At 43.5% G+C, this 24,169-nt stretch overlaps 1 protein-coding gene and 1 non-coding gene across 3 annotated transcripts in view; one reads left to right on the plus strand and one right to left on the minus strand.

Annotated features, from left to right (window-relative positions):
- The first annotated feature begins 334 nt into the window (after nucleotides 1-334).
- LOC136650659 (small nucleolar RNA SNORA35) lies at nucleotides 335-467 on the plus strand. The gene has a single exon (XR_010794474.1). It is a non-coding gene; the product is annotated as a small nucleolar RNA SNORA35 (small nucleolar RNA).
- A 970-nt stretch (nucleotides 468-1,437) lies between these two features.
- The window catches only part of BEST4 (bestrophin 4), a 40,045-nt gene continuing 17,313 nt past the window's right edge, over nucleotides 1,438-24,169 (minus strand). Inside the window, exons 2-10 of one of the 2 annotated variants that reach the window (XM_066626391.1) lie at nucleotides 16,562-16,746; nucleotides 14,652-14,746; nucleotides 11,730-11,963; nucleotides 10,054-10,208; nucleotides 9,469-9,546; nucleotides 6,103-6,237; nucleotides 5,277-5,357; nucleotides 4,151-4,305; nucleotides 1,438-2,325 (exon numbers count right to left, since the gene is read on the minus strand). In XM_066626391.1, the coding sequence (XP_066482488.1) occupies nucleotides 1,920-2,325; nucleotides 4,151-4,305; nucleotides 5,277-5,357; nucleotides 6,103-6,237; nucleotides 9,469-9,546; nucleotides 10,054-10,208; nucleotides 11,730-11,963; nucleotides 14,652-14,746; nucleotides 16,562-16,713 (1,491 nt within the window). In that variant the 5' untranslated portion in view covers nucleotides 16,714-16,746 and the 3' untranslated portion in view covers nucleotides 1,438-1,919. The remainder of the gene's footprint in view (nucleotides 2,326-4,150; nucleotides 4,306-5,276; nucleotides 5,358-6,102; nucleotides 6,238-9,468; nucleotides 9,547-10,053; nucleotides 10,209-11,729; nucleotides 11,964-14,651; nucleotides 14,747-16,561; nucleotides 16,747-24,169) is intronic. The other variant, XM_066626392.1, reaches the window with a different exon arrangement.

Genomic DNA, 24,169 nt, shown 5'->3' on the forward strand with positions numbered 1-24,169 from the left:
GCTTCCATGAAGTTCATCCCTGGTGCAGGATGTAATGGGCTGTTGGCTCTCACTGTTCGTGGCTTTTGGAAGGCTGAATGTGATAGCATCAGCTGGGAATTATCCTGGGAGATAGGATCCCAACAGTCCTAGAAATGATCTTTTAGCCATCTCATCATACTTCTAATAAATGTTTCAGATCGTCTGGTGTGGGTGCTGGGATTTGAGATTTTTAAGGGCAAAAGGTATTGGTGGCTTTGTAACACTATTGATACTTAATCTGCCAAGATTAGATGCTGCAGATTGACACTTCTGTATCACTTAACATTTATGTAGCCATGAAACACACAAGCTGACGCACTGCTAAGTGACTGGATTGTCTTCTACTTGACCTTCTAGTCTCATTCCGGTGCAAGATGAACTCCCTTCTAGCAGAAGGGCCAGACCTCTTTCCAAAGATCTGGCTCTTTCGAAGGTTGGGAACAAATTTGCATTTTCTTACATGTTCTCATCTTTGACAGTACACATTATTGAATATGGATCAGGATCTAAATCGAAGGAAGTGTAAGTATCTTCTGTTTTCAACTGGAGCATAACTCTATACCAGAACAGTGTAATGAATTTCTACAAGCGGTTGAGGTCCTGTGAATTAAATTGTACATTAGAAGACTGTTGTAGTCTGTTATATAAAATGACATGCTGGACAGATGTCATTTTGGGGCCTACCTCAAAATAATTGTGTAATTGTGTACTGTAAAGTTTAGAGTAATACTCTAAGTCCTGTGTGAACAAATATTTCAAATCCTTAAATACCTTGGAAACTGGATTTTTTCCAGCCCTATATACTATGACCAGAATTTCTTCTGAAACTTGTTTTCCATGTAAAAATAGGCAAAGAGCCTTTAGCAGTTCTCTGTAGGCCGTGGGACATGACAGGGTCCTCTTTATTGCATTGTCTGCAATCCATGTTTGGAACTATCAGCCCAAGTGTCACAATAGTCCCTTAGTGTGTACATTCTGCTGAAGCACATTGAGAACTTACAAGTACAGGTTTTTGCATTGAGAGGGTGAAGGTATCGCCCAACAGTGAAGGGGTATGATGGTGATGGGGAAGCCGAACACACCCCTTTCACCAGGCATCCCCAAGTGCTCTTGTATTCCTCTTGAGGATACCAAGGGGTACCACATCAAGCTATCATTGCTCTGTCCCAGCCTAGCTGCCAGGGCCTAAATTCACTGTCACCAGAGAGGTTTTTGTAAGGGCCTTCCCCTCATTCTCTTCCTTCCATTAATGTAGGCATAGATAATGAAGCAGTTTGCTAAAGGAGCAAAAGGGAGTGCCAACTGACTAGACTGCCTTCTAATTCCTCTGCTGCCATGTAACACTCTCAAGATCCTTGTGTTTGGGCCTGAGTGGTCTGTCAGAAAGCAAGGAGGCACTGAACTCTACTAGACAGGCAAAATATTTTTAATAAAACATTTTTAAAATTAAAATAAAACATTTATTTTAAATTTAGAGGAAAATAAAGATCAAAGGCAAAATTAGATAAGTGAGTTTAGAGGAAAACCAAAACCAAGTCGTGCTAGACAGTTCCTAAATGAACATCCATGTTGACCTCCCTGGCTGAAGGAGCCAGTCAGTGTGAGTAATCCAGTTTATGGAACCAAAATGTCAACCTTTCAAACTAACCTTCCTTTTTATGGGATGTTCAGAAATTGGGATTTTACTTATTGGCTAGCCCAAAGGCAGGAAAACCTAGCCCAGTCCTTTGGATGTGCCCTCAATAGACACAACTTAAAAGATGCAACTTAATTTGTCTTGGTTGTTTAGATCTGCTGTATATAAAGTGAAACAGCCTGTGACCTCATAGCTTGGCTTTGGGGGAGGATGTCTTGGCTTCCAATTTTGTATCAGTTGCACGGACAGCCAGTTGCTGGGCTTAGCCAGATGGCTGCTCAGTGAGACTGATATTGTCATCAGATGGTTGAACTACTCTAATCTGGGGAAGCTCATTTCTCAGTCTCTCTGCATTTTCAGGCCTGCCAGGTAGCCTGAGATAGGAGTCTGAGGTGGGGGTTTCACTACACTGGGTTTCCTCACCCTCTATTTCTTCCTCATCAATGCGCTCAACTGCTTCTATGTCTTCCCTCCGGTAGAAGCTGGGGCTGGCAGTGGGGAAGGTACCCTCTGTTCTCAAGCGTAGCAACCTGCCCTTCCCAAAATTCTTGAGGCTGACTGCAGGCGAGGCAGCAGCAGTGAGGAAGCGGTTGAGCAGGGGTGTCTGAATCCGAGTCATATTGGGCGATGCGTCCACCTGTTGGCTCTGCTCAGGGTCATCGCTCATTCTGTACAAGAAGAGTAAAAAAAACTGTGTAAGGTTGCATTAAGTTTATCAAAGAGCAGGACCTGCCTTGAACCCCTGCCTGCACTTTAGAACTTATACTCCCACTTGCAAAGCCTCTATACCAGTGGTTCTCATGCATCTAGCACTGGGACCCACTTTTTAGAATGAGAATCTGTCAGGACCCGGAAGTGATGGCCAGAAGTGACATAAAGCAGGAAAATTTTTAACAGTCCTATCCACACTCACCCAGGATTAAGTCTCATTTACTGTCATTGTTGAAAGAGTATTCATAGTAACTTGTTAAAAGTACAGGTCTGTAACATTTCCCCAAATGCAGTCGTATACCATGGGAGCATCAAGTCTAATATATTAAAAATAAAATATTGAAATGAATGGGGACCCATCTGAAATTGACTCACAACCCACCTAGTGGGTCCCGACCACAGTTTGAGAAACTGCTCTACACCTAGAAGCCAAGGCCAAAGTAAAGCTAGTTTAAGATCTACAGCAATTCCAGGTGCTTATAAAGCCCTCCTTGCAACACATGCAGACTTAAGGATCACTGTATAAGCCAAACACCTGTTATGCCACAAGCACAAATGAAGCAAGAAGACATTCTGCAATGCAAATTTGCCCGTTTTACACATGTAGAAACACATGTTGACTCCTAATCATCCTATCCTGCACACTCAAAATCCTTTCAAATCTCAGGCTATATAATCTTAGGCATGCTTGGAAGTTGACTCCATGGAAAAGTGATGGAGCAAACTTTCAAAACATCTGAGAAAACTTGCATATATCTGTGATATAAACCCCTCACCCTGTATACACACAATCATCACAGCAGCATGCTCTTTAATGAGCTGTTTGGTCAACTGCTTCTGTTGGGTCTCTGCTCTTTCCTATCAGGCAGGCATGCAAGTTTGCACACCTTCCTTGTGTTCTTCCCACAGTAGTGGCACGCAGTTCCAGCATGAGTGGTGATTAAGTGGCCACATGGCTTTATTGCCTTTTCACCAGTATCTGCCCATTTGAATGCAATGCTACTGCATAGGGGCAGCCTGTCTGTGAGTCAATGATGTGGGTTGCATCAGTGGTGAATTGCTGAGGGATAAGGAGGCAGCAGATTTGGAATGCCCTTCACTCAGAGGCTGGTGCTGCTGCCACCATAACCTCTCCACTGCCACAGATGCAAACCACATTGATCTGGTTTCTGGTCCACTTCTAGCAGGAGAAAGCAGATCTTCAACCTCCTTGCCTTGCTTCTTCATTAACGGGGTACTTTATCATACCAGAAGTCCTGCACTTCCACAATTGATGAAACTGCGTGAGGAGCACAGCATGGGGCTTTCTTGTGTGTGCAGGTGGCACAAGGCACATGTGAGGTGCCATTGGGTAGCACTCGGGGTCACATCAGCCCTGCTTCTGGGTCATTTGTGCCCTTCCTATCCTTGCAGTTCAAATGGCAGGAGATGGGGCGGAAAATGGCATGACAACAGTGTCCAATCAGCAATGAAAGGTGAGCAAAGGAATGGCAATAGTGGAGACAGGCTCACTGAAGATTGGAGGGCTTGGCTAAAGTATCTGGCAGGATTTACATCACACACACACTGCTTTTATCCTTCCGAGTTCTGGCTGCTGTTCAAAGCTTGCAGGTCTGCATCTCAAAATGGAATTGTAGTAACAGCACTATTAACAAGCCTGTGGTGTAAGCTACAGATTGTATCTGTACAGTGATTTGTGTAAGAATTTTGTACCATGATCCAAAGTCAAAAATCTCCTGTGAAGGCAGTATAACTGCATTAAATGTCCCAAATCGAACTTACCGCATGTCAAAGGTAGAGCCCATGAAGGAAGGTTTCAAGGTCTCTGCCATGGTAGCCATTGTGTATGGGGGCTGAGCTGTAGATTCATTCCAGTATTTGTCCTTCCCAGTTGGAGGTAAGTTCTGGTACATGTCATCCACTGACAGCAGGGACACCTAAATGGACCAAAGGGGACCTGGATAAAACTTCCAATTGCTTATTAATTATTCTGTTGTGAAGCCAGTTTATCAGGCTTAAGGAGAATCAGAAAAGCAGTAGGAAGGCTAAAACAGCTAAACACATGAGAAAGTGTTTCTTCAAAAGTAATGTGGTTTACAAACCCCAAAGTCATGGACTCTAGAGCTGTTGCTGAGAGAGCTGAAGCAAGTCAGGTTGTAAGTGGCAAATCCATGGCTGATTACAAAAGAGCAGAGATAGGCAACAGAGGGGATTTAGTGCTTATTATGCAGGATTGTGAATGTTGTAGTTAAAATTTGATTGTGATCCTTTCAAATTGTGAGAAACAGGATGTAGACACTACCTATAAAATAATATAGACCTGATATGGAGTTTGTGGTAGAGACATGGTTAATTCTTGCATTAAAGAATTATAAAGGGGTATATCGTGCCCTTTCATTCACAATGTGCAGAATTCCTGCTTCTATGAAGGTTTTCACAGAATTGGAAAGGAAGTCATAGACTGGGACATGCAAGGGTGGCAAAAATGGGCAGGAGGTATACATAGATGCAGAGCTGTGCAGATAGATCACAAGTGGTTTAGGTAGATGTCTCAAATCAACTATTGCCTATGTATTTTTCACAGTTTGATACTGTCCTTCCAACGAGTGTACATGGTTGTTTCCCTCTTTTTTTCCTCACAACAATCCTGTGAGCTAGGCAAGGCTGAAAGATAATGACTGGCCCAAGGTCACCCAGTTTCATGGCTGAGTGGGAATTTGAATCTGGATCTTCTGGGTCCAAGTCCAACTCGCTACACATTTTTGCGCTGCTGTAGCAGCTATGTGATAACAGAATGCCTGATTAAAAACAAAGCCATGATAGTGCTCATAGGATACCAAATTCTATATTGGGTATAACTTTTGCAGAGTGAGTGGCATATTGCCTTTCTTAACCCTTTGAGACTCACTTGGAAGTTCCTGTCTATCAGTTTGTTAGTTTCAAAGTCGTCATCGTCCTCTCCAAAGGGATTAATTATCTGCTCTGCCACCTACCGGAAAAGGAAGACATGGCATGTGAATATCGCATTTTGGAAGCAGAAGATTCTGAGTAGAAATTTCAGCTGCCCTTTTGTAAAGCTGATGTGGTGGAGGAGCCCCTTTTCTAAGGGCCTCTTTGGTCTAGCTGAGCAAAGCTGCAGCTGGCTTGTCTTAATTACCAATTGCATTCAGCACAAGAAAGCTCTATAAAGAGACAAACTGAACATTTTGAGAATATTAAAAAGTAGTGAGGATGCTTCTGTATCCCTACCTGAATGCCCAAAAGAGGACAACTGGCAAACTTTCATTCAATAGCCACAAAAGACTAAGCGTTTGCTGTTCCATGCATAATCCGTGCAGATGAACCTGCCTTTGTGTCTTGTCCTACACATTCTAGTTCAAAGAATGAGCTATGCTATGTGCTATGCTAGGTCAGCCAGTCCAATCTAACAGCCAGGGTGTTAGGTTTTGACTGGATGATCTGGACTCAAATTCTTATTGAGTTGGCACGCTCATTGAAGGTCTATGGTCAAGCCATTCTTATTTTCAGTTCTTCATCTGATAAATTTGACCTGACAAGCACCTGTTGGAGATGCTCTAGGAAGATTTCCTGCTACAGGCAAGAAGTTGGACTAGATGACCTATCAGGTTCCTTCCAACTCTATGATTCTATAAATGATAAGCGTAAAGATCAAGTCAGACATCCCCACCTGCTTGGAGAAGGCCTAGGTGGGAGCAGATTAATAGTACTCTCACCTTCAGCCAGCCAGCGTAAAAGAAGAACTGCAGGAGTGTGGGCAGGGGAACATACATATCTAGGTCTTCATTGTGTAGAAACTGGCGTCCAACCACACAGAAGGCAAAGAAAGAATATACAGCAATGGTGACCACCTGTGGAGAAGGGGCTGTTAATATCTGTCAAGGATGTTTTATAGATTTGCTAGCATAACAGGGTGTTGTCCTTTTTGGTTTCTTTGTAGTAGCCATTATGTTAGCCTGCAATACCTTGTCAATATGTACCGGAAATGCACTACACAACTCGATGAAATCAGCTGAAAAACAATGACAATTGAACTTAGACTGACTCATTTTTGTCCTGGCTTGTTAGTCTGCGAGCACAGGGTCATCTTTCATGGGTGTGCGTTACTCTTTCAAGTTCTGTAAGAGCTAGATGAACAAGATCTGTATCATGTGCTTAGGGATGTTTCTAGATATCTTCCAATGGTTATTCAAGAGGTACATTTTGAAGTATCCGCACAAAATGAAGTACAAAAAGTACATTTTGTATTCAGCATAGGAAAGCTCTATAAAGAGACAAACCAAACATTTTGAGAATATTAAAAAGTAGTGAGGATGCTTCTGTATCTCTGTCTGAATGCCCAAAAGAGGACAACTGGCAAACATGAACTGAGCAAGTGATTTTCCAATCAGAAGGCTCAGCTGCTGAAGAAAGCTAGTCTCCAGTGGTGTTTCAGGTGAGGATCAGAAGTAACAATGACAAGGAGGTCAGATACATATTTAAGCTGTCATGGGGAAGGAGGTGTAATGGTTATTTAAGTTATTATTAATTTTTATTAACTATTTATATACCACTTTTCAAGAAAAAGTTCACAAAGTGGTTTAAAGTTACGAGTTTTAGGGCAATAATGGACATTGGGTAGTGCCTGAGACATCTTTTCTTTGAAGCGTTATGAGCAGGGGTGATTTGCTGTAAAATACGGTTATTATGAGGTGCTCATGTTTCTTTCAAATAAATTATACCTCTTAAAACAGGAGATGAAATATGTATTGGAAGAGAGACAGCTTGTGAGTTGAGCCACCCAGTGTATATGGTCTGCAAGTGTGTACTTGGCCTCCACCAGTAGGAGGAGTTTGTTGCTTAAAGACTTGAGGGTCACTTTCTCCTACTGATACTAACTGTTCTTTAGGTGCTTCCCTCACCCCCCCCCCCCGATTCTCTTGTTTCTACATTTGTATCAATAGCTGCAGTTCTTTGTTTCAATAAAATTAATAACAAAAGTCGGTTTGCTCTGTGTGGGACTGCTTTCATCCCCTAACTGCTAACAATATGAGCATAGGGAATACTTACCAACTGTCCAGGGCTGTGTGTAACATCCCATATTGTGGCCCTGATTTCCCATCTATTTCCCTGTATACCCAAAATCAAGAGACATCCTATGTAGAGGTACTGACATCCAGATTTATCTCTGGGAAATTCCTGTAATGTTCTGGACAGATCTAGTGTGTACTTACTGAAGGAAGCAGTTCCTGTTGGCTGGAAAAGACTCAGTTTCAGATGACAGACTGAAGTCTTCTCTGCCAGAGGATCTACTCTTAAGTAAGCATGTCAGGCTCACCCACAGAGAGCATCAGGGTGCTCTGGGTGGAAGAGGGACAAAGAAGAAATCTTGCCTATTTTGAAGTATTCTAGCATCAGCGAAAGTATCGCTGCTATTCCCTTGGGTCAGGGGTGGGCAAACATTTTGGCAGGAGGGCTACAACATCTCTGACACTGTCAGAGCTGGGGGGGAAAGAAATAATTTACATTTCAAATTTGAATCAATTTACATGAATTTACAGTACATTAGAGATAGGACTTAATGAATGAATTTTACTCAGCTTTGTATACATTTACTCATGTATAAATAATATACATAAGAACTATAATACAGGCTTGTAGAACCACATGAGAATTATGAACTGTTTGCCACACACCACTTGCACAGTGAAAACATACAGACCAAGCCAGAAACACATTGAGACATAAGCAGTTGTGGGCCAGCGCAGGCTCCAACAGTCTCTGATGGGCCAGAGGTTCATTGGAGATTGGTGTGCTCCTTGCAGGCTGGATTGGGGCTTCCCAAGGGCCACAAATGGCCCCCCGGCTGGGGTTTGCCCACCCTTGCCTTAGGCCAAAGGCAAAGCCTAAGGATTGACAAGAACTTGACTGTATCTCAGAGCATCTGGGATAGGCTTAGTGGAGTCCAGGATTCTCTGACCTCGTTCTCACAAAACTTGCCTGGACTATACCACTTCAGACAGCAGGTGGCACCAAAATAACAAGGGGAAGATAGGAAGATCTTCCTATGAAATACAGGGCGCAATCCTAACCAACTTTCCAGCACTGACTTAGCTGTGCCAATGTGACGTGCACTGCATCCTGCAGTGGGGAGGCAGTCAAGGGGGCTTCCTCAAAGTAAGGGCATATTTGTTCCCTTACTTTGGGGTTGCATTGTGCTAGATGCACAGTGCAAGAAAGTTGGTTCGGATTGTGCCCACAGTAAACCGGACTAGATAAGCCTTTGGCCTGATCCAGCGGATCTCTTCTTATGTGGTAATTACGGTAAATTCAACAATAGTTACCATACATTACTAGTCCCTGTATAGTACATACATGCACGCATGCACACAGGAAACATTTTGGGGAGCAGTCTGGGCTAAAACCCTTTTACCTGACATGTTAGTTTACTAAGTGCTGGGATTTGTTTTACTACATTCAATCATGTGAATATCCACCTGCTGTGTGAAATAGTAGTGTCCATACACATATTTCTCATCTCACTTGCAGGATGTGAGAACTAGGTCTCAGTCATACTGATTTTTCCAGAGCAGCAAGGTTGACCTGGAATACCATTTTCAAAACGAGATATGACACAAGGATGAATTGTTAATGGGCGAAAGAAAAGGGATGTGTTTTACTATTATTAAAAAAAAGATGGAAGGTATTAGAGGTAGGAGATCAAGCAAGCAACAAAATAACTGGTGTTGCCTCCATACTTTCAAATGTTTTCATCACAGAATGAAGGCTACAAACTTGCTTCCTTCTCTGCATTAAAAGGGGAGGTGACATATAAAGCTAAGGCTGCAATCCTTTCCACTCTTACCTGGGAGTAAGCCCCATTGGTTATAATGGGACTTGTACATAGACAATGCATAGGTTTGGGCTGCACACCATGAACTAGATCTGCTGTGCAGAGGCACAAAATAGGATACATTTAGAATGTGAATTGTGTGGTTTTGCAGATACGGAAAGGAGTATTTAACCTGCCGGCCCAGTTGCAACTAAGAGATGAGCATCAGGACCATTCATAATCCCTACTATGTGGGGTGCTTTTGACTGACCTGTGTGTATACCAAGGGGATGCTGATCCAGTCATAGTGAAAAAGCATGCTGCATTTGGAGCGGTAGAGGTTCAGCTCCTGAACAGAGAAAGGGAGAAGATTCTCAGTGACAAGTAAACAGTTTTCTTATGCTAGCTGCTGCAGTGTTCCCCCCCCCCCCACTTGAATGAAACTTTAAGCCTCCTGGTCCGTCTTTCTTCCGACTTTCCAACATTGCAAAACTGAGAAGCTTATTGACTTTTCATTTAGGTAAAGAAACAAACTACCAGTCAGTTGGCACCACCATGTCATGCAGGCCCTGTACTGCCTTTTAGCGGTACAGATGCAATGCCTGACAGTAGTTTTACAGTGTTGGAAACAGCATGAAGAAGTCCCTTTCTGTACGATTGCCTCCTTTTCTGTTTCAAAAGATTGCCATTGCTGCACACGTAGGTGAAATTCTTCAGGCATAATCAAATGTCCATTGCCCAAGACTTGAGGTTAAGCTAGGGGGGACAGGACAAAACCTACAGGTGCTTCAAAACAAGGAACAGGTTGATTTAATCTGGTCAGTTAGTAAACCACTTCCCTTTACACATGGCTTACATCCATGAGCAATCTGAGAGCCACATCATCCCGGATCCTCCCATCCCGCCGTGCCTGGGCTGCTAGATTGGTAAACCACACACAAGGGATCCAGTACTTGTTGAAGTCTGAATGGAGACTCTCAAATTTCTTGCGCTCATCTTGAGTCATGAAACCTACAAGAAAGAGATGGCAGGTAAGAGTCAGGGAGAAGCTTATTGAAGTGAATCTCAATAAGGTCCTCTAACAACAAAATCAGAGTACACTCATGCACACTCTGAACCACCAGTTTTGTGAAGCAAAATACACAATGCATGCAGCAGTGTCTAACACCCTTGATTAAAGAGCAAAACCTCTTGAGGAGAGGGGAGATTAGTGGAATATTCGGTGGAGGGATGAGGGCTTTTCATTTCCCTGCCCACTTTTTCTCCATTTGAAACCATTACCCCATCTTGTGACAGACCTGCACCTCACCATGCTTTGGGGCAAAGGTCCACAATGCTGCTCGCCGTGCAATGCCACCCCCATGCTTTCTGAGCACTATGGAGCTTCATGCGGCATTGGAAATGACTGAGAAAGCATTCTGAGGTTTCCCCATGTTCTTAAACAGTAGTCCAGGATATCAAAAGTACTGCTTAAGATTGTGTCGGATGCAGTGCTCAGGGCATTTGCCCCCCCCTGTCCCCTCTCCAGGTCTGCCACTGACCCCACCCAAAGGCATTTCCACACAAGCCTGATTTCAAAGGAGGAAATGCCCATTATGTTTTTGAACATGTAATGTCACTGAACATGTAATGTCGGCATCACCTGGCAGGACAAAGTTCCAAACAACACAGTCCTGGAACGTGCTGGAATCCCTAGCATGTATTCACTGCTGAAACAGAGACGCCTGCGTTGGCTTGGTCATGTCGTGAGAATGGATGATGGCCGGATCCCAAAGGATCTCCTCTATGGAGAACTCGTGCAAGGAAAGCGCCCTACAGGTAGACCACAGCTGCGATACAAGGACATCTGCAAGAGGGATCTGAAGGCCTTAGGGATGGACCTCAACAAGTGGGAAACCCTGGCCTCTGAGCGGCCCGCTTGGAGGCAGGCTGTGCAGCATGGCCTTTCCCAGTTTGAAGAGACACTTTGCCAACAGTCTGAGGCTAAGAGGCAAAGAAGGAAGGCCCATAGCCAGGGAGACAGACCAGGGACAGACTGCACTTGCTCCCGGTGTGGAAGGGATTGTCACTCCCGGATTGGCCTTTTCAGCCACACTAGACGCTGTGCCAGAACCACCTTTCAGAGCGCGATACCATAGTCTTTCGAGACTGAAGGTTGCCAATACAAATGTCACTGGGAGCTTGACTTTTGTATTCACAAACTACACTGGAATCTATGGTCTCGGGGATTACTGGATACATTGCAGAACTGTTCCCAAATCTGAGACCAGTCTTGGGTTTCAGGTACTTTGGGAACAATCATATTTTTGGACTCTTGTGTGTGTGTGTGTGTGTGTGTGTGTGTGTTTTAAGTTAAGCAATGGACAAAATATGAGACTGGCAGCATAATGAAGATTCATGGAACATTAACCCATCATGAGAACCTTTTCCCAGTGGGTTGGCTTTAGTTACTGACTATGAAGCTACCAAAAACAGAGGCTTTGCAACAACTGTTCACATTGGGGCACCCCCCACCACCATTGAAAAACTCACCAGCTTCCACTACGTGATCCATAGTGGGGAATCGCTTGAGGACTCTGGTGCTGACTGAGCGCAGGATAAGCACAGATGAGAGGTTGGCATAACGGATCAGAGTGCGCCTCAAGATGCGGCCCTTATCGTCCCTTCCATGCACATTGCTGGAAATGACACACATTAGCTGGTCTGGCAGGGGAATGCTGGTATACTGGGCCCACCAACGGTTCACAATCAGCGTGACATAAAAACCTACCCACAAAAAAAGTTGAAGGAGCATCAACTTGTTGAGGGAGAGTTGTAAGCACGATAAAGACATTACAGGCAATCCTGGTGAAGCAGTTGAACACATCATCACCATGCATATTCTGCCCAATTTAACTTTAGAAGGTACAATAATTGAAACGAACAATAGTTGTTGTACATAATAGGAGCCCTGCTGGATAAGGCCAAAGCCCCATCTAGTCCAAATTCCTGTGTCTTGGAGTGGCCCACCAGGGTCTCAAGGAGAGTGTAAGACAACAAGATACCTGCATCCTGTTGCCACTCCCTTACACCTGGCCTTCTGAGGTAGCCTTTTTCAGGAAGTTGTACTGTACATACCCATCATGGCTGGTAACCGTGATAGACTTTTCCTCCATAAATCTGTTCAATCTCCTTTTAAAGGCATCTAGGCCAGATACCATCACCACATTCTGTGGCAATGCCTGATGTGTGTTACATCACTAGTCCCTGAATAGTAGGAGAGAAAATTCCACTGAACTGTCTCCCATTTCAGTTATAAAGTAAGGATACTTTTCAAACTGTGACTGAGCCAGAAAAAAGAGGCATGAAAACATTTATTTATTTGTTTAAGATATTTTTATAACTCCCCTCCATCCCTGCAAAGGTTGCTAGGGTGGCTCACAACAGATAATTAACAACAAATTAATACTGCTTAATACAAGACAAGTTAAATCAGTCACAATCTAAAAGAGCACAGTAGCAAGTATTTTCTGCTGCTGCAGAGAAGTGTTTGCGCACCAGGAATTCTTGGGGGAGGCGAGAATGACGACAACAAAACCAACACTTTTTCTCTCTATAGTTGCACAGCTAAAATGAAACCAAATAAACATGAAGTCACTGGGTTGTGTCTCCCCACTGCCCACCTTTATAGGTTTCTTATGAAAAATGTCTAGTCCCGCCCCCGTATTGCTCCTATAGTATGATGTGGGTTTGATCTCTGCCACATACCAAAAACCTGAACTGCACAGGGAGTCATAATTCACACTTTCAGAGTAGTTTTTTCAAGGAGTAGCAGATGAGGATGACTAACACCTGATATTGAGGGATTGCTCGAATTAGACAACTATTGTTTTATTTTGGCTTAATGTTTCTGAGTAGATTTTGCCAAGAGATGTAAATTCCAGAGAGAATAGCTTTGAAACCCAGAAAGTCAGAAGTTTAATTCTAATATCTGGGGAAGTGGTTTTTCCTCCAAGGGGAGAAAATGAGACCCTTTTAGACGGCAGGCACATTCATGATGCAATTTTGCCACATTAGCAATACATCATTTAGACATAATTTCTCTCAGCTGCCAAGCTGCCTCTTCCCTTTTTATTTAGATTATTTGTCTTCTACCCCTTCATTTCCTCTTTTTCTCCTGCCTGTGACATTACTCACAATTCACCTGTTCCACAGTACTTGCCATATCCCCTGCTCCTCCCCCCACTCAATTCAGGGCCTGTTCTCACATTCACAAGAAGCCCTTTTCCCAGGAACACTGTTTACACTCCACTCCTTGTGTAAACACACAGGTCATTTGCCACTGCGGTCCAAAAGTAATACTGAAAGCGTCAAAAGGTTAAAAGAAAGGAACCTGCATGTTGGAAACGTACAATCTGAGAATACTTCTTCCCAGCTTCAAGAAGCGATTGGGGTTAGTGACACTGAGTTCAAGGGAGGAGGTGGCCTTGGAACCAGAGTTCCTTGTTTTTTTTCTTCTTGTCTATGGAAGAGGAGTAACATTTAGTGGGAGCCATTTTTGGGAAGCTAGGGCTCCAGGATTCTATTCCTAGCTTTTGGAGAGTAGAGTAAGAATGCATCACTTAATGTGGTAGTAGGTGATACTGTATGGGTAATGGTCATTTCTGAGGTCCGTTGTAGGGAGCATAGAATTATCGGAATGAAATCCAAAACGCCATCCTGATATTTTTCTTTGTTTTGGGAGGCAAGTAAGAGCTTGAGCATTAAAACATATTACCCTAACACACCTTCCTGCAATGTTTGACAGAACCAAAATCAACCTCGGCTCACTAATTTCATACTGGTACTGAAGCCCAAATGGGGTTGAAACATTTGCACCTAAGTTCTTGGAGTCCAGTTATTAATCAATAAAACTGTCAATTTCTGCAACAGATTTTCTTGTGTCCCTTAGTTGGCTGAGTGGCCTTATTACATTTCAGTTCATACTTTGCAGATCTATCTGTTCAAAATGCCAGGTGTAATAAATCAAAGAACAATAATGCTGAGTTGTTTGCCAAATATAGCCACACACACCCCAATATGGGAGTTTTAAGGCCCCATTTCCACATTTTTTCATCACCCTGTGTGTAAAGAGCTCAGGGTGGGTCCTTCCCCTTCACTTATCCTCACAACAACCCTGTAAGGTTGGCTAGACTAAAAGACAGTGACTGGTCTAAGGTCACCCTGTAAGCGTCACAGCTGAGCAGGGATTTGGACCTGGGTCTTCCTTGCCCAAGTCTAACTACTGATTCTGGTTATGTCAACAATGATTCTGAGCAATTCAGAGTTTCAAGGAGTTTTTCAGCAGATGCATACCATTTGCTCTAGCCCTAATAAAAGCAAGGAAGCAAGAAACCATGGTAAGACATGCTTTCATGAGGAAAAAGGTTTATATGAGAGAGAGCCAGAGAGAGAGCAGGCACATACACACCATACCTAGGACAAAGGATAGAGGGATGAGGTCAGTGGAGCGGTTGCAATATTGTGCCACCTTTGCAAAGTAACCTTTCTGCTCCTTATTCAGAAGGTGCCTGGGCAGGGACCAAAAGAAAAGAAAATGAGAGTCAGATGCTGATGACTGCAGCATTTTACATATATTCTTCTCCAGTCAAAGAAGCAAAGCTCTTCTCTGGTCTGGCCTCACCAGAGCAACCCCTCTTTCATCCAATGATCTTGACGAATGAAAGGCAGAGGGCCCCAACTAGTAGGTTTCTGTCTTGTAAGACAGGCCAAGTCTCTTCTGTAACCAAAACCACATGACATTTGCCAAGTATAAACTCTAGGTATCAAAGTGTCAATCTCTGTAGACTGTCTGACCTAAAAGGTCACCTGCTTGTTTGAATTCACCTTATGCGGAATATCAGGCACAAGTATACATTGCAAAGGAAACATGTCCTGTGTTTGCACCTTCTGACACAAATACATAGGGTGCTGTACAAGGAGAATTGAGGGTGGATGGGAGCATTGTGCACTTAACCCTTCCCTGTCTCCTAATTTGCCCCTGAACTATTTTGTATAATCCCCCCCCCCCCATTCAGGCTCCTAAAGCAGAAATATACCCAGCTTGAGGAAAATGTCATCAGCGGGTATTTGCAGGACAGATTCAGCAAGACTTAAACACTATCATGAGTGCTTAATAATGTTTAATAAAGATTAATAATGTCTAAATGTTTAATAAACATTCTTGTGAGTGTTTAATAATACCTGAAATTGTACTGAGGTCATATGCACTTCTACTCTCAGGGAGATAGGGAGTAGAACACAGAGGTGAATAATAAGAATATTTGGGTCCAAAGGCCTGTTGTATAGATGCAGTATTTGGGTTTGTTCCAAAAAGCTATGAAATGGGCTGTCAGCATGACTGGAAGTATCCCTAGGGATGTGTAGGAAAATTGGAAGGTGGGTGGGAATTATTATATGGTTAAAGATACAAAATGATGTCTAAGAAAAAAGAACCAGTACGAATGAATTGCATTCAGGGGCGGCCATTAGTCAAGATGATGCAGGTTGCACCAGTGGCAGATTACAGAGGGCAAGAGGGTGGCAGATTTGGGGTGCCCTTCTCTCTGAGTCTGCAGCTGCCACTACCTCCTTACAGCCTGCTGTGGATTCAACTTGCACTGATCTCTTTTCAACCTGCTAAAAGTGAGCAGAAAGTGAATCACTTGCCTCCTTACCTTGCTCCAGGCACGATTTCCTCAAACACGGATGCGTAGGACCACCAGCTTGATTTACAAGAACCATGCAAACAAATGAGTACCTTCATTTGTGCCACCTCTTTAAATCAAACCAAAAGTCCTGCATTTCTGCAACTCATGAAACCACATGAGGAGCACGGCGAGCAGCTACTCTTTAAAAAAAAATAATGGTGCAGAGGGTGGCATTCCAGGTCATACCACCACTGATATCACACTTTCCGAGAGGCCCCTTTCCAAAGATTCCAACCTCTTTATTCCAAGGGTTGGAAAGGTGAAGTACAGATAATGAAAATATATATAAAAATAAAATAAAAAGGAGAATAAGTTCTCCACAAACCCACAATCAAAGTAAAAAAAAAAATCAAATCCAAATTCTGCTTCTACATCACCCAAATGCAGTGCCAAGAAAAGATTAATTTGTCAAGGTAAAGTAGGCAGATGGAGCCAATTTGCGTATGCTGTTAACCTTTCACCTCAGCATCATTTATTCTCCTTGTTAGCTGGGGAAGGGCAAAGAGTTACGCATACAACTTCTAGCACTTAAGCATAAGTACAGAATGCACCCAACTCCGTTCATAGTGGAGACTGCTAGTAGAGGGGTGCTTATATAGCATTTCAAGGTGTGGAGTCCAGAGTGGTTCAACTCACCTGTAGATGACGCTCAGTGTTCCATACAGCACGATAAAGACAAGGAATTCCTTGTACAGCAGCTTATAGATGCTTCCTTTCCAACGGAAAAGTAGCTTGGAGAAGCCCCCAAAGCGAGCATTGGCCACTTTCAAGGTATAAGAGATTGTCATGGCTGCCTTGTCTGTATCCCATCCAGGCAGAAACTGAGAAAGAGAAACAATGTCCAAGGAAGAAAATGTCATGTCTCCTTTCTCACCTGCCAGCTTGATGAGTGATGCTGAATGCACAGCAAGCTAACCCACAGCAAAGCAATATAGAGTATTATTTGTACACGATCAAGTACATGAATGATTCTTTTTGCTTTGCTCCACAGAGATCATATACTCTGGATTGACAACCATTCTCAAGTGTCTTCTTACCCCCAGGTCTGATGGCATAGCACAGTGGCATCAATATGCAGAATCTATGCACATCAAGAATGGGAGCACAGCAGGTTTGGGCTGGGTTTTTGTGCCCTTTGCGTATTGAATGTTCTGGTATTTATTCAGCACCTTTCGATGTAGCTGCAAAATTTCTGCTTGTCCTGCCCTTGGTGAAGGTGCCCTGTGAGGAGGGGAAAAAATGGCAATTCGTGCTGCCTAGATGAATAGACACTAGAAGATGTTCTTACCTGTCCTGAGAGCCAAACTGCAGCTTTCAGTAGTTGCCCCACCAATGTCGAGAGAGCAAAAAAACTGCTACTGACTTCCTTTAAATATCTTATTCATGGGTGATAAATTAGCGTCCTTAGAGTGATGGATTGGAGGCCATTAGCAACCAGGGAACAAGGAACTGTTCAAATGTCCATACAATATTGTTGTGTCGCTGACTGGCAAGAAGTTGCAGGAGCTGCTGCATATCCTGCGTTCAAGTTTCCTTTGGATAAGAAATCACTGGAGGTTTATGGTACCTTTGTGATATTTGCTTCCTTTATAAATATACATATTTAAACATGCCCATAGCCCATAGCCAGGGAGACAGACCAGGGACAGACTGCACTTGCTCCCAGTGTGGAAGGGATTGTCACTCCTGAATTGGCCTTTTCAGCCACACTAGACCCTGTTCCAGAACCACCTTTCAGAGCGCGATACCATAGTCTTTCGAGACTGAAGGTTGCCAACAACTATTTAAACATTGAACGAAGCAAGCTCCTTCAAGCAACTGCAGCTTCATGGCAGCTCTTCCCTTTGGCTTCAATTCCAATCTCTACCAGGTCAAATCCCACCCCCCCCCCACACGCACACTCCCTCTTCCAGAATCTGCTAGTTCACATATATAGCCTTTGTTTTCACTCACACCCAAGAGGGCACTTGCCATGGATAAGTGTACAGACAGAATTCCACACTTTTGTATCCCCCTGGCACTTTCTTGCCATTCTGAATTAGCACAAAATGATACATATGCTCATCAGTGTAGAAAGCTGCTTTTTTGGATGCTGCCTTGTCATACATGGCAATTCATACAACAATTATGTACTCATGTGTGCAAAGTACACAGTACATGTGTGCTACCCAAGGTATTGTTGTCAGTTTGGTCATCTTGATCTCTGTAAATGAGTAATCAGGAATTTAACAAAATAATGAAGGATGTTTCTTAGTAGCCGGGACTCTCTTTCCAGCTTTTAGAATGTAATACTCATCAAAATTTGGGAAGGTGGCACCCTCTGGATAGTGGGAGTGGGCAGTTGGGAAGCAGGTTTGCAGGCTGAATTCACCAAGAAGAAATGGATATTTCTAACTGAAGTTAGCTAAAATGGAGGTGCAGTTTTCAAGTGGAATGGCTGTATACATTCCTTTCTGGGAATCAGATACAGTTAAACTTCATGTCGGCTTATGGGAGTCTGCTTGCTTCCACTGTGCCCTGCTTGCATATTTGTAAAGAAAACAAGTAAGGTGTGTGCCGTTTAACAACCATTAGCTTAACAACAGATTGCATATATCAGGGGTGTCCAAAGTTTTTGGCAGGAGGGCCACATAGTCTCTCAGACACTGTCAGGAGCGGGGAAAAAATTAATTTACATTTAAAATTTGAATAAATTTACATAAGTTTACATAAATGAATATATTAAAGATGAACTTATATGAATGAATGAAGGTCTTGCAATAGCTCAAGGCCTATAAAAGGCCTTGCACAAAACAAAGCTGGCCTTTCCTTTGCTGCCGCTACTGCATCACAGACGTGAAACAACAAGCAGTGGAGGGAGCCCTCATCCCACAGCTCACACGAGAGCTCAAACAGTCTCCCTCAAGCTGAGAGCAGTTGCGTCGGGCCAGTGTGGGCTCCAACAAATCTCCAGAGGCTCATTGGAGACTGGGGGCTCCCTGAGGGCTGCATTGAGAGGCCTTGAGGGCCACAACTGGCCCCAGGTCCGGGATTTGGGCACCCCTGGCATATATGATGGTGGTCAAAGCACAATAAAGATGCAATCCTGTCTCCCATAGCCTGCAGCAGAGTGTGTTTAAACAACAGAGAGGCTCATAATGCAAAAAAGAGGCAATCTATCTCCAGTAGCCTGTGCAGCCAGCTAGTGTCTGGCAGGGAGTGTCTGTTTGCACAACCAAGGCAATAGATTGGATTGAATGTTCACTTCATGACCTAATCACATAACAACCGGGATAGGAGAAGGTATCCCCATGGTGCACACAAAAAATCAAACCCTGGAACTCAGCCTCCTGGACTTCTCATGGCAAATGCATGTTTTGGCCAGTTCTTTTTTCAAAGTTTTACTTAAAATGCCACACAAGAGTGCAGTAAAATCACAGGAGAGAGGTGCAGTGGGGCTTTAACCATCATCACCTAAAACAAATTCAGAAGATGAGGAAATGGACTACAACACAAGTTGCAGAGATGCAACTAGGTCACTCCCTGTGGTTTTAACTGGTGCAAACAATTGTCCGTGAAGAATGGAGGAAACAGATTCTTAGTGTGAATTCCCCTGGGAAACATGACTGGACTTTACACAGATAATGAATTTACAACTCTGTGATCTCATAAAGTAATAATTTATTACAAAGGAGATGCAGGCTTTTTGCAACTGTTATTATTGCTTGTAAATCTATCCTTCATATACTTCTCTAACCATTGGACAAATTGTGAGGGCAGTGATCAAAACAGGGAAACAGGGTAGGATCAAGGAAAAGTGTGGCTGCCTGGAGTCTCCATTCTAAATGAATCCAAATGAATGCATCCTATGCAAAACTGTGGAACGTCTTTACTGATTATTTAATGTAAAATGAAAACAGAAACCTCAGTGCACAGGGTGACTAGATACAATGGAGGACAGAGTGCCTATACGTTTAACCATTATATAGGCGAAGGAATTTTTGGCAGGTGCAACTTTTTAAAACATTCCATGCTGAGCTGTACCTACCAAAATGCCCTCTTCTATATAATAGTTAAAGGTATAGGCACTCTGTCCTCCATTGTATCTGGTCCCCCTGTCAGCGCAATTTCCCAGCTTTTTCGAATCACAGTGATTTGTAAGGCCTTAACTCTTCTCTTAATCTGAAGGTTTTTGATCCTAGAATATCCACTGAGCAGCAGACCAAAGAAAATAAGGATTTTTTCCTTGTAAAACTCGGCAAAGGCAGGACATAAGCATTTATTCTATTATTCCATTCAGTGACTTCCATTTTGCAAACATTTTTTTCTCTCCTTTTTGAAAAGGGACAAAGTACAGCAAGAATACAGACTGAATAGCAGAGCCAACTTTATGTGCATTCTGTTAAGTACAGTAAGTGCTTCTGTATCAGATTATTTATGCCTGTGAAGAATTAAAAGGCATCTCTGGCAAGGACAGCTTTACTTATTGTAATGACATATGCCTGTTAAGTTTGACTTGTGTAAATACAGAAGTATCACAGCAGACACAATTTTTCTCCTGTCTTTTAAAAAACACTTTCTACATGCTTTTGATAGCTAGAGTGGTTTAGTCTGAACTTGGATTCACCAGGGGCTGAGCTCTGGCACCTGACTTCAGTTTTAAGATTCAGCTCTAGGAAAAATATAGTAATACAGCAGAATGCTTGTGGGCACATGCAGAAGAGTATATGGGTCTCGTAGCCACATTTCATTACCTGTATTGTGTTGTGCCTATGGCAATAAAGCTTCTAACACTGATTGGCTGGGCTGGTGTGATGTCACAAACATTCCAACTGTCCAACATTCCAACCATACAGAACAGAACAGTTAAAGTGCTGGTTGGGACAATATCAGTCTTGTTGACATGAGAAAAGGTAAGTACGCTTGCATGCCCCACTTTCCCTTATAGCATGGCACGCCACTTTTCAGAATTGCATGGGGATGAACCATCCCCTCACACATGATTTAAACACTACTTTAATGTATTATTTATGTTGCATGTAAGGAGGGCAGTTCTTCTGAAAAGTGGGAGTGCATAATAGAAGGGGGAGTGTGATGTACAATTATACAGTATTTCTAATTATGTAGCAGGAGGGGTTGGTCACACATATCATCCAGATTAAACCAATGCATTTGTTTCTGTGAGGGAAGGGCAAGTTGTCCGCCTGGCTGAGTCACATGCCATAAAAACAGGAGTGGCTTCATGGGGCAGGCTGAGGAGTGGGAAGTAGTCATAGCTGTCAGGTAGCCCAGAGGCAAGGTAGTAAAATAAAGGGTGCAGAAATAGGTGATGGACTGAGAAACATGAGCCTAAGGGAAAGGACGTTGGAGGGGAAGTACTGAGAACAAGGGCAAAGGAGACAAACAATTGAGTCAACAAGAGAAGAGGCTGTGAGGGATAAAAATTCTCACAGCACTTTGAGAGGAGAAGCTATGGAGATATGGAGCAGGCACTGCTGCGGAGTGGGGGGGCAGCACGTTATGCAGAACCACCCCACTGGAGTCCTTTGAAAAGCGCTGCTGTTGCCGCCGCTGTGTGAAGTGTACAGGCACTCACAACTCACACACACTGAACAGTGACTGGAGTGTGTGGGACGTCATTGTTTGCACACCCACAGCTATGATGGTAGTGGCACTTTTCTAAGGACTCTGGTGGGGTGTTTCTGCCTCACCTGCTGTCCGCACACCACACATCCCTGATATGGAGCCGAGGAAAGGTTTGGTAAAAGGAAAAATAGGACTGAGGCAAAACTTTGCATGGGATTTAGAAAGTATTGACACGAAGGAAGACAGGCAGGCAATTTGGAGAACTATGGGCTTAAGTTCAGGAGAATAGAGTTGCTGGGACTAGAACCAACAAAACTGCTGTACTTTTGAGAGTTGTACAGAAGAGGAGTTCTGCCAGTTGTGGCTAAAACTGTCCATTGTAGTCTGGTGATGTGACCACTCTAAGGAGCAAGTAGTTTCCCTGAAAATAAGACCTACCCTGAAAATAAGACCTAGTTGTGATCAGGGCTGCGACGGGGGGGAGGGGTCCTCAGGCAGGGGCAGGTGGACAACATGACCGGGAACGCTGCACTCCTGCGCGTGCCACCTAGAAAGTGCCTGCTGTGCTACCTTGGGCAGAGGATGCTGAGGAGAAGCTGAGGTGGGAAGCAGCAAGTGAGGCAACCCTGCCTACCAGGCTCTGAGGCTCTCCACACTTTCCAGGGAGTAAGTCCCATTAACTATAAAGGGACTGACTTCTGAGTAGACAGGCAGGCAGCCATCCTCCTGGGCGCTGAGGGGACACCCTATCCACACCTTCCAGGGAGTAAGTTCCATTAACTATAAAGGGACTGTTACGTATTTAAGTTATGCAGGATTGAAATCCTGCATAACTGATTGGCCCAGACTTATGGCTGGCCAATCCGGTGATAGATCGAAATCCTACCATCCGATTGGCCCTCTAGTTAAGGTTCCAATTGCACCAATCACGGGAAGTCTGGGCAGAGTTAAAGGCTATAAAAAGCCAGGGGTTTGCCTTGTATTTTGCTAGGTTCGGTTCTGAAGATGGAATAAACGTATTGAGCTGTTGTCGCTATGCCTTCCTTTATTCGCATGGACCCACTATATAACAGGGACTGACTTCTGAGTAGACAGGCAAGCAGGGAACCTCCTGGGCGCTGAGGGGACACCCTCTCAACATCTTTCAGGGAGTAAGTTCCATTAACTATAAAGGGATTGACTTCTGAGTAGACAGGCAGGCAGGCAGGCATCCTCCTGGGCGCTGAGGGGACAGCCTCTCCATACCTTCCAGGGAGTAAGTCCCATTAACTATAAATGGACTGACTTCTGAAAAAAATAAGACCTACCCTGAAAATAAAACCTAGTGTTTTTTTTTTGAGCCCCCCAAAAATATAAGACAGTGTCTTATTTTCGGGGAAATATGGTAGTAGTGTATGCAGACATTGTGTGTTGAAATTCACGTTTTGATTTGAACACTAACCAGTCAGTTCTTAGGCTTCTAGTCTCATTTAACATATGTGCCACAGACATTTCTGTGACACTCAAATGGTAGACATAAGTTGGAAGAACCCCAAAGGCCACCTCTGGACCACCTACCCGGCAGCAAACCTCGTAACATACTGAAGGAAACAGTTTAAAGTGCAATCCTGTGAATGTCTACTGAGATATAATCCCACTGAGTTCAGTGGGACTTACTCCTAGATAAGCGAGTATAAGATTGCAATGTTTGCCTTGATTAGGGAAACATGAATTGGGTGAAGATATTGTCTGCGAGTTTAAAAGGCTGGCAGAGAGGTCATTCTAAACAGGACCACTGTGTGTATGCCACTAGGTGTCACTCTCCTCCTTCTACAGGAATCTGGGTTCTTACACAACTGAAGAAATTCCTAGAAAGCAAACCCCATCCAAGATCACTGCTTGGCAGGAAAGGAGACTAGAGGGGCCAAGTGAGCAAGAGGGTCAGAGTTGAGGGTTTGGGAATTTAGGAGGCAGCCTTAGAAGAAGCCATATAGGGATATGTACAACAGCATGCCAAATCTGTCTCTCAGCATAAAATGTCAAGCTAAAAACCAACAATAACAGCAGCTTAGGTAATATCTTGCCCCATAGAATCTCTTTCCTGCTCATACAGGATTCGTAAGCCTCAGTTTTTTGTTCTACATCTTGCATTCTAGACCTGTTTTCTTCTTAGAAACCATGAACCTTGTCTTCCACAGGAAAATGAAAAACCAGCAAAGCCATCTTGATGATAAATAGTAAGAAGAAATTGCAGGTCATCTAATCTATCCACATACACACTAAAACTGGAATAGATTCTGCCATACCCTAATACAGATTTTTCTTCTATGTTTGATGACAGGTGTCCCATTCTAACGGCTCAGAAATCAGAGAAACAAAACCAAGAACAATCATTTACAAGAAAAATCTAATGTTTGGAGTATTTGCATAAACTTTGGGGTTGGTGGACCCACCCTTGTAACAGGCCTGACAGAATTAACCCTTTGATGCACAATTACACCACTTTGCTCTGACTTAACAGGCAATCAGTAAAGGTCAACATTCTCATACTCCATGTGGTCTGAGTCCTCTAGTTCAATCCCTGGGACCAGGTTATAATAATCTACTGACTGGTTCATGTAGAGCTTCTCGCGATCTGCTGAATCTTTCAGAACGTCTGTCACACTCACTGTCTCAGCTTCAGGTTCTCCACCTATGAAA

Source organism: Tiliqua scincoides, chromosome 4 (genome assembly GCF_035046505.1).
Source record: "Tiliqua scincoides isolate rTilSci1 chromosome 4, rTilSci1.hap2, whole genome shotgun sequence".
Classification (NCBI taxonomy): Eukaryota; Metazoa; Chordata; class Lepidosauria; order Squamata; family Scincidae; genus Tiliqua; species Tiliqua scincoides.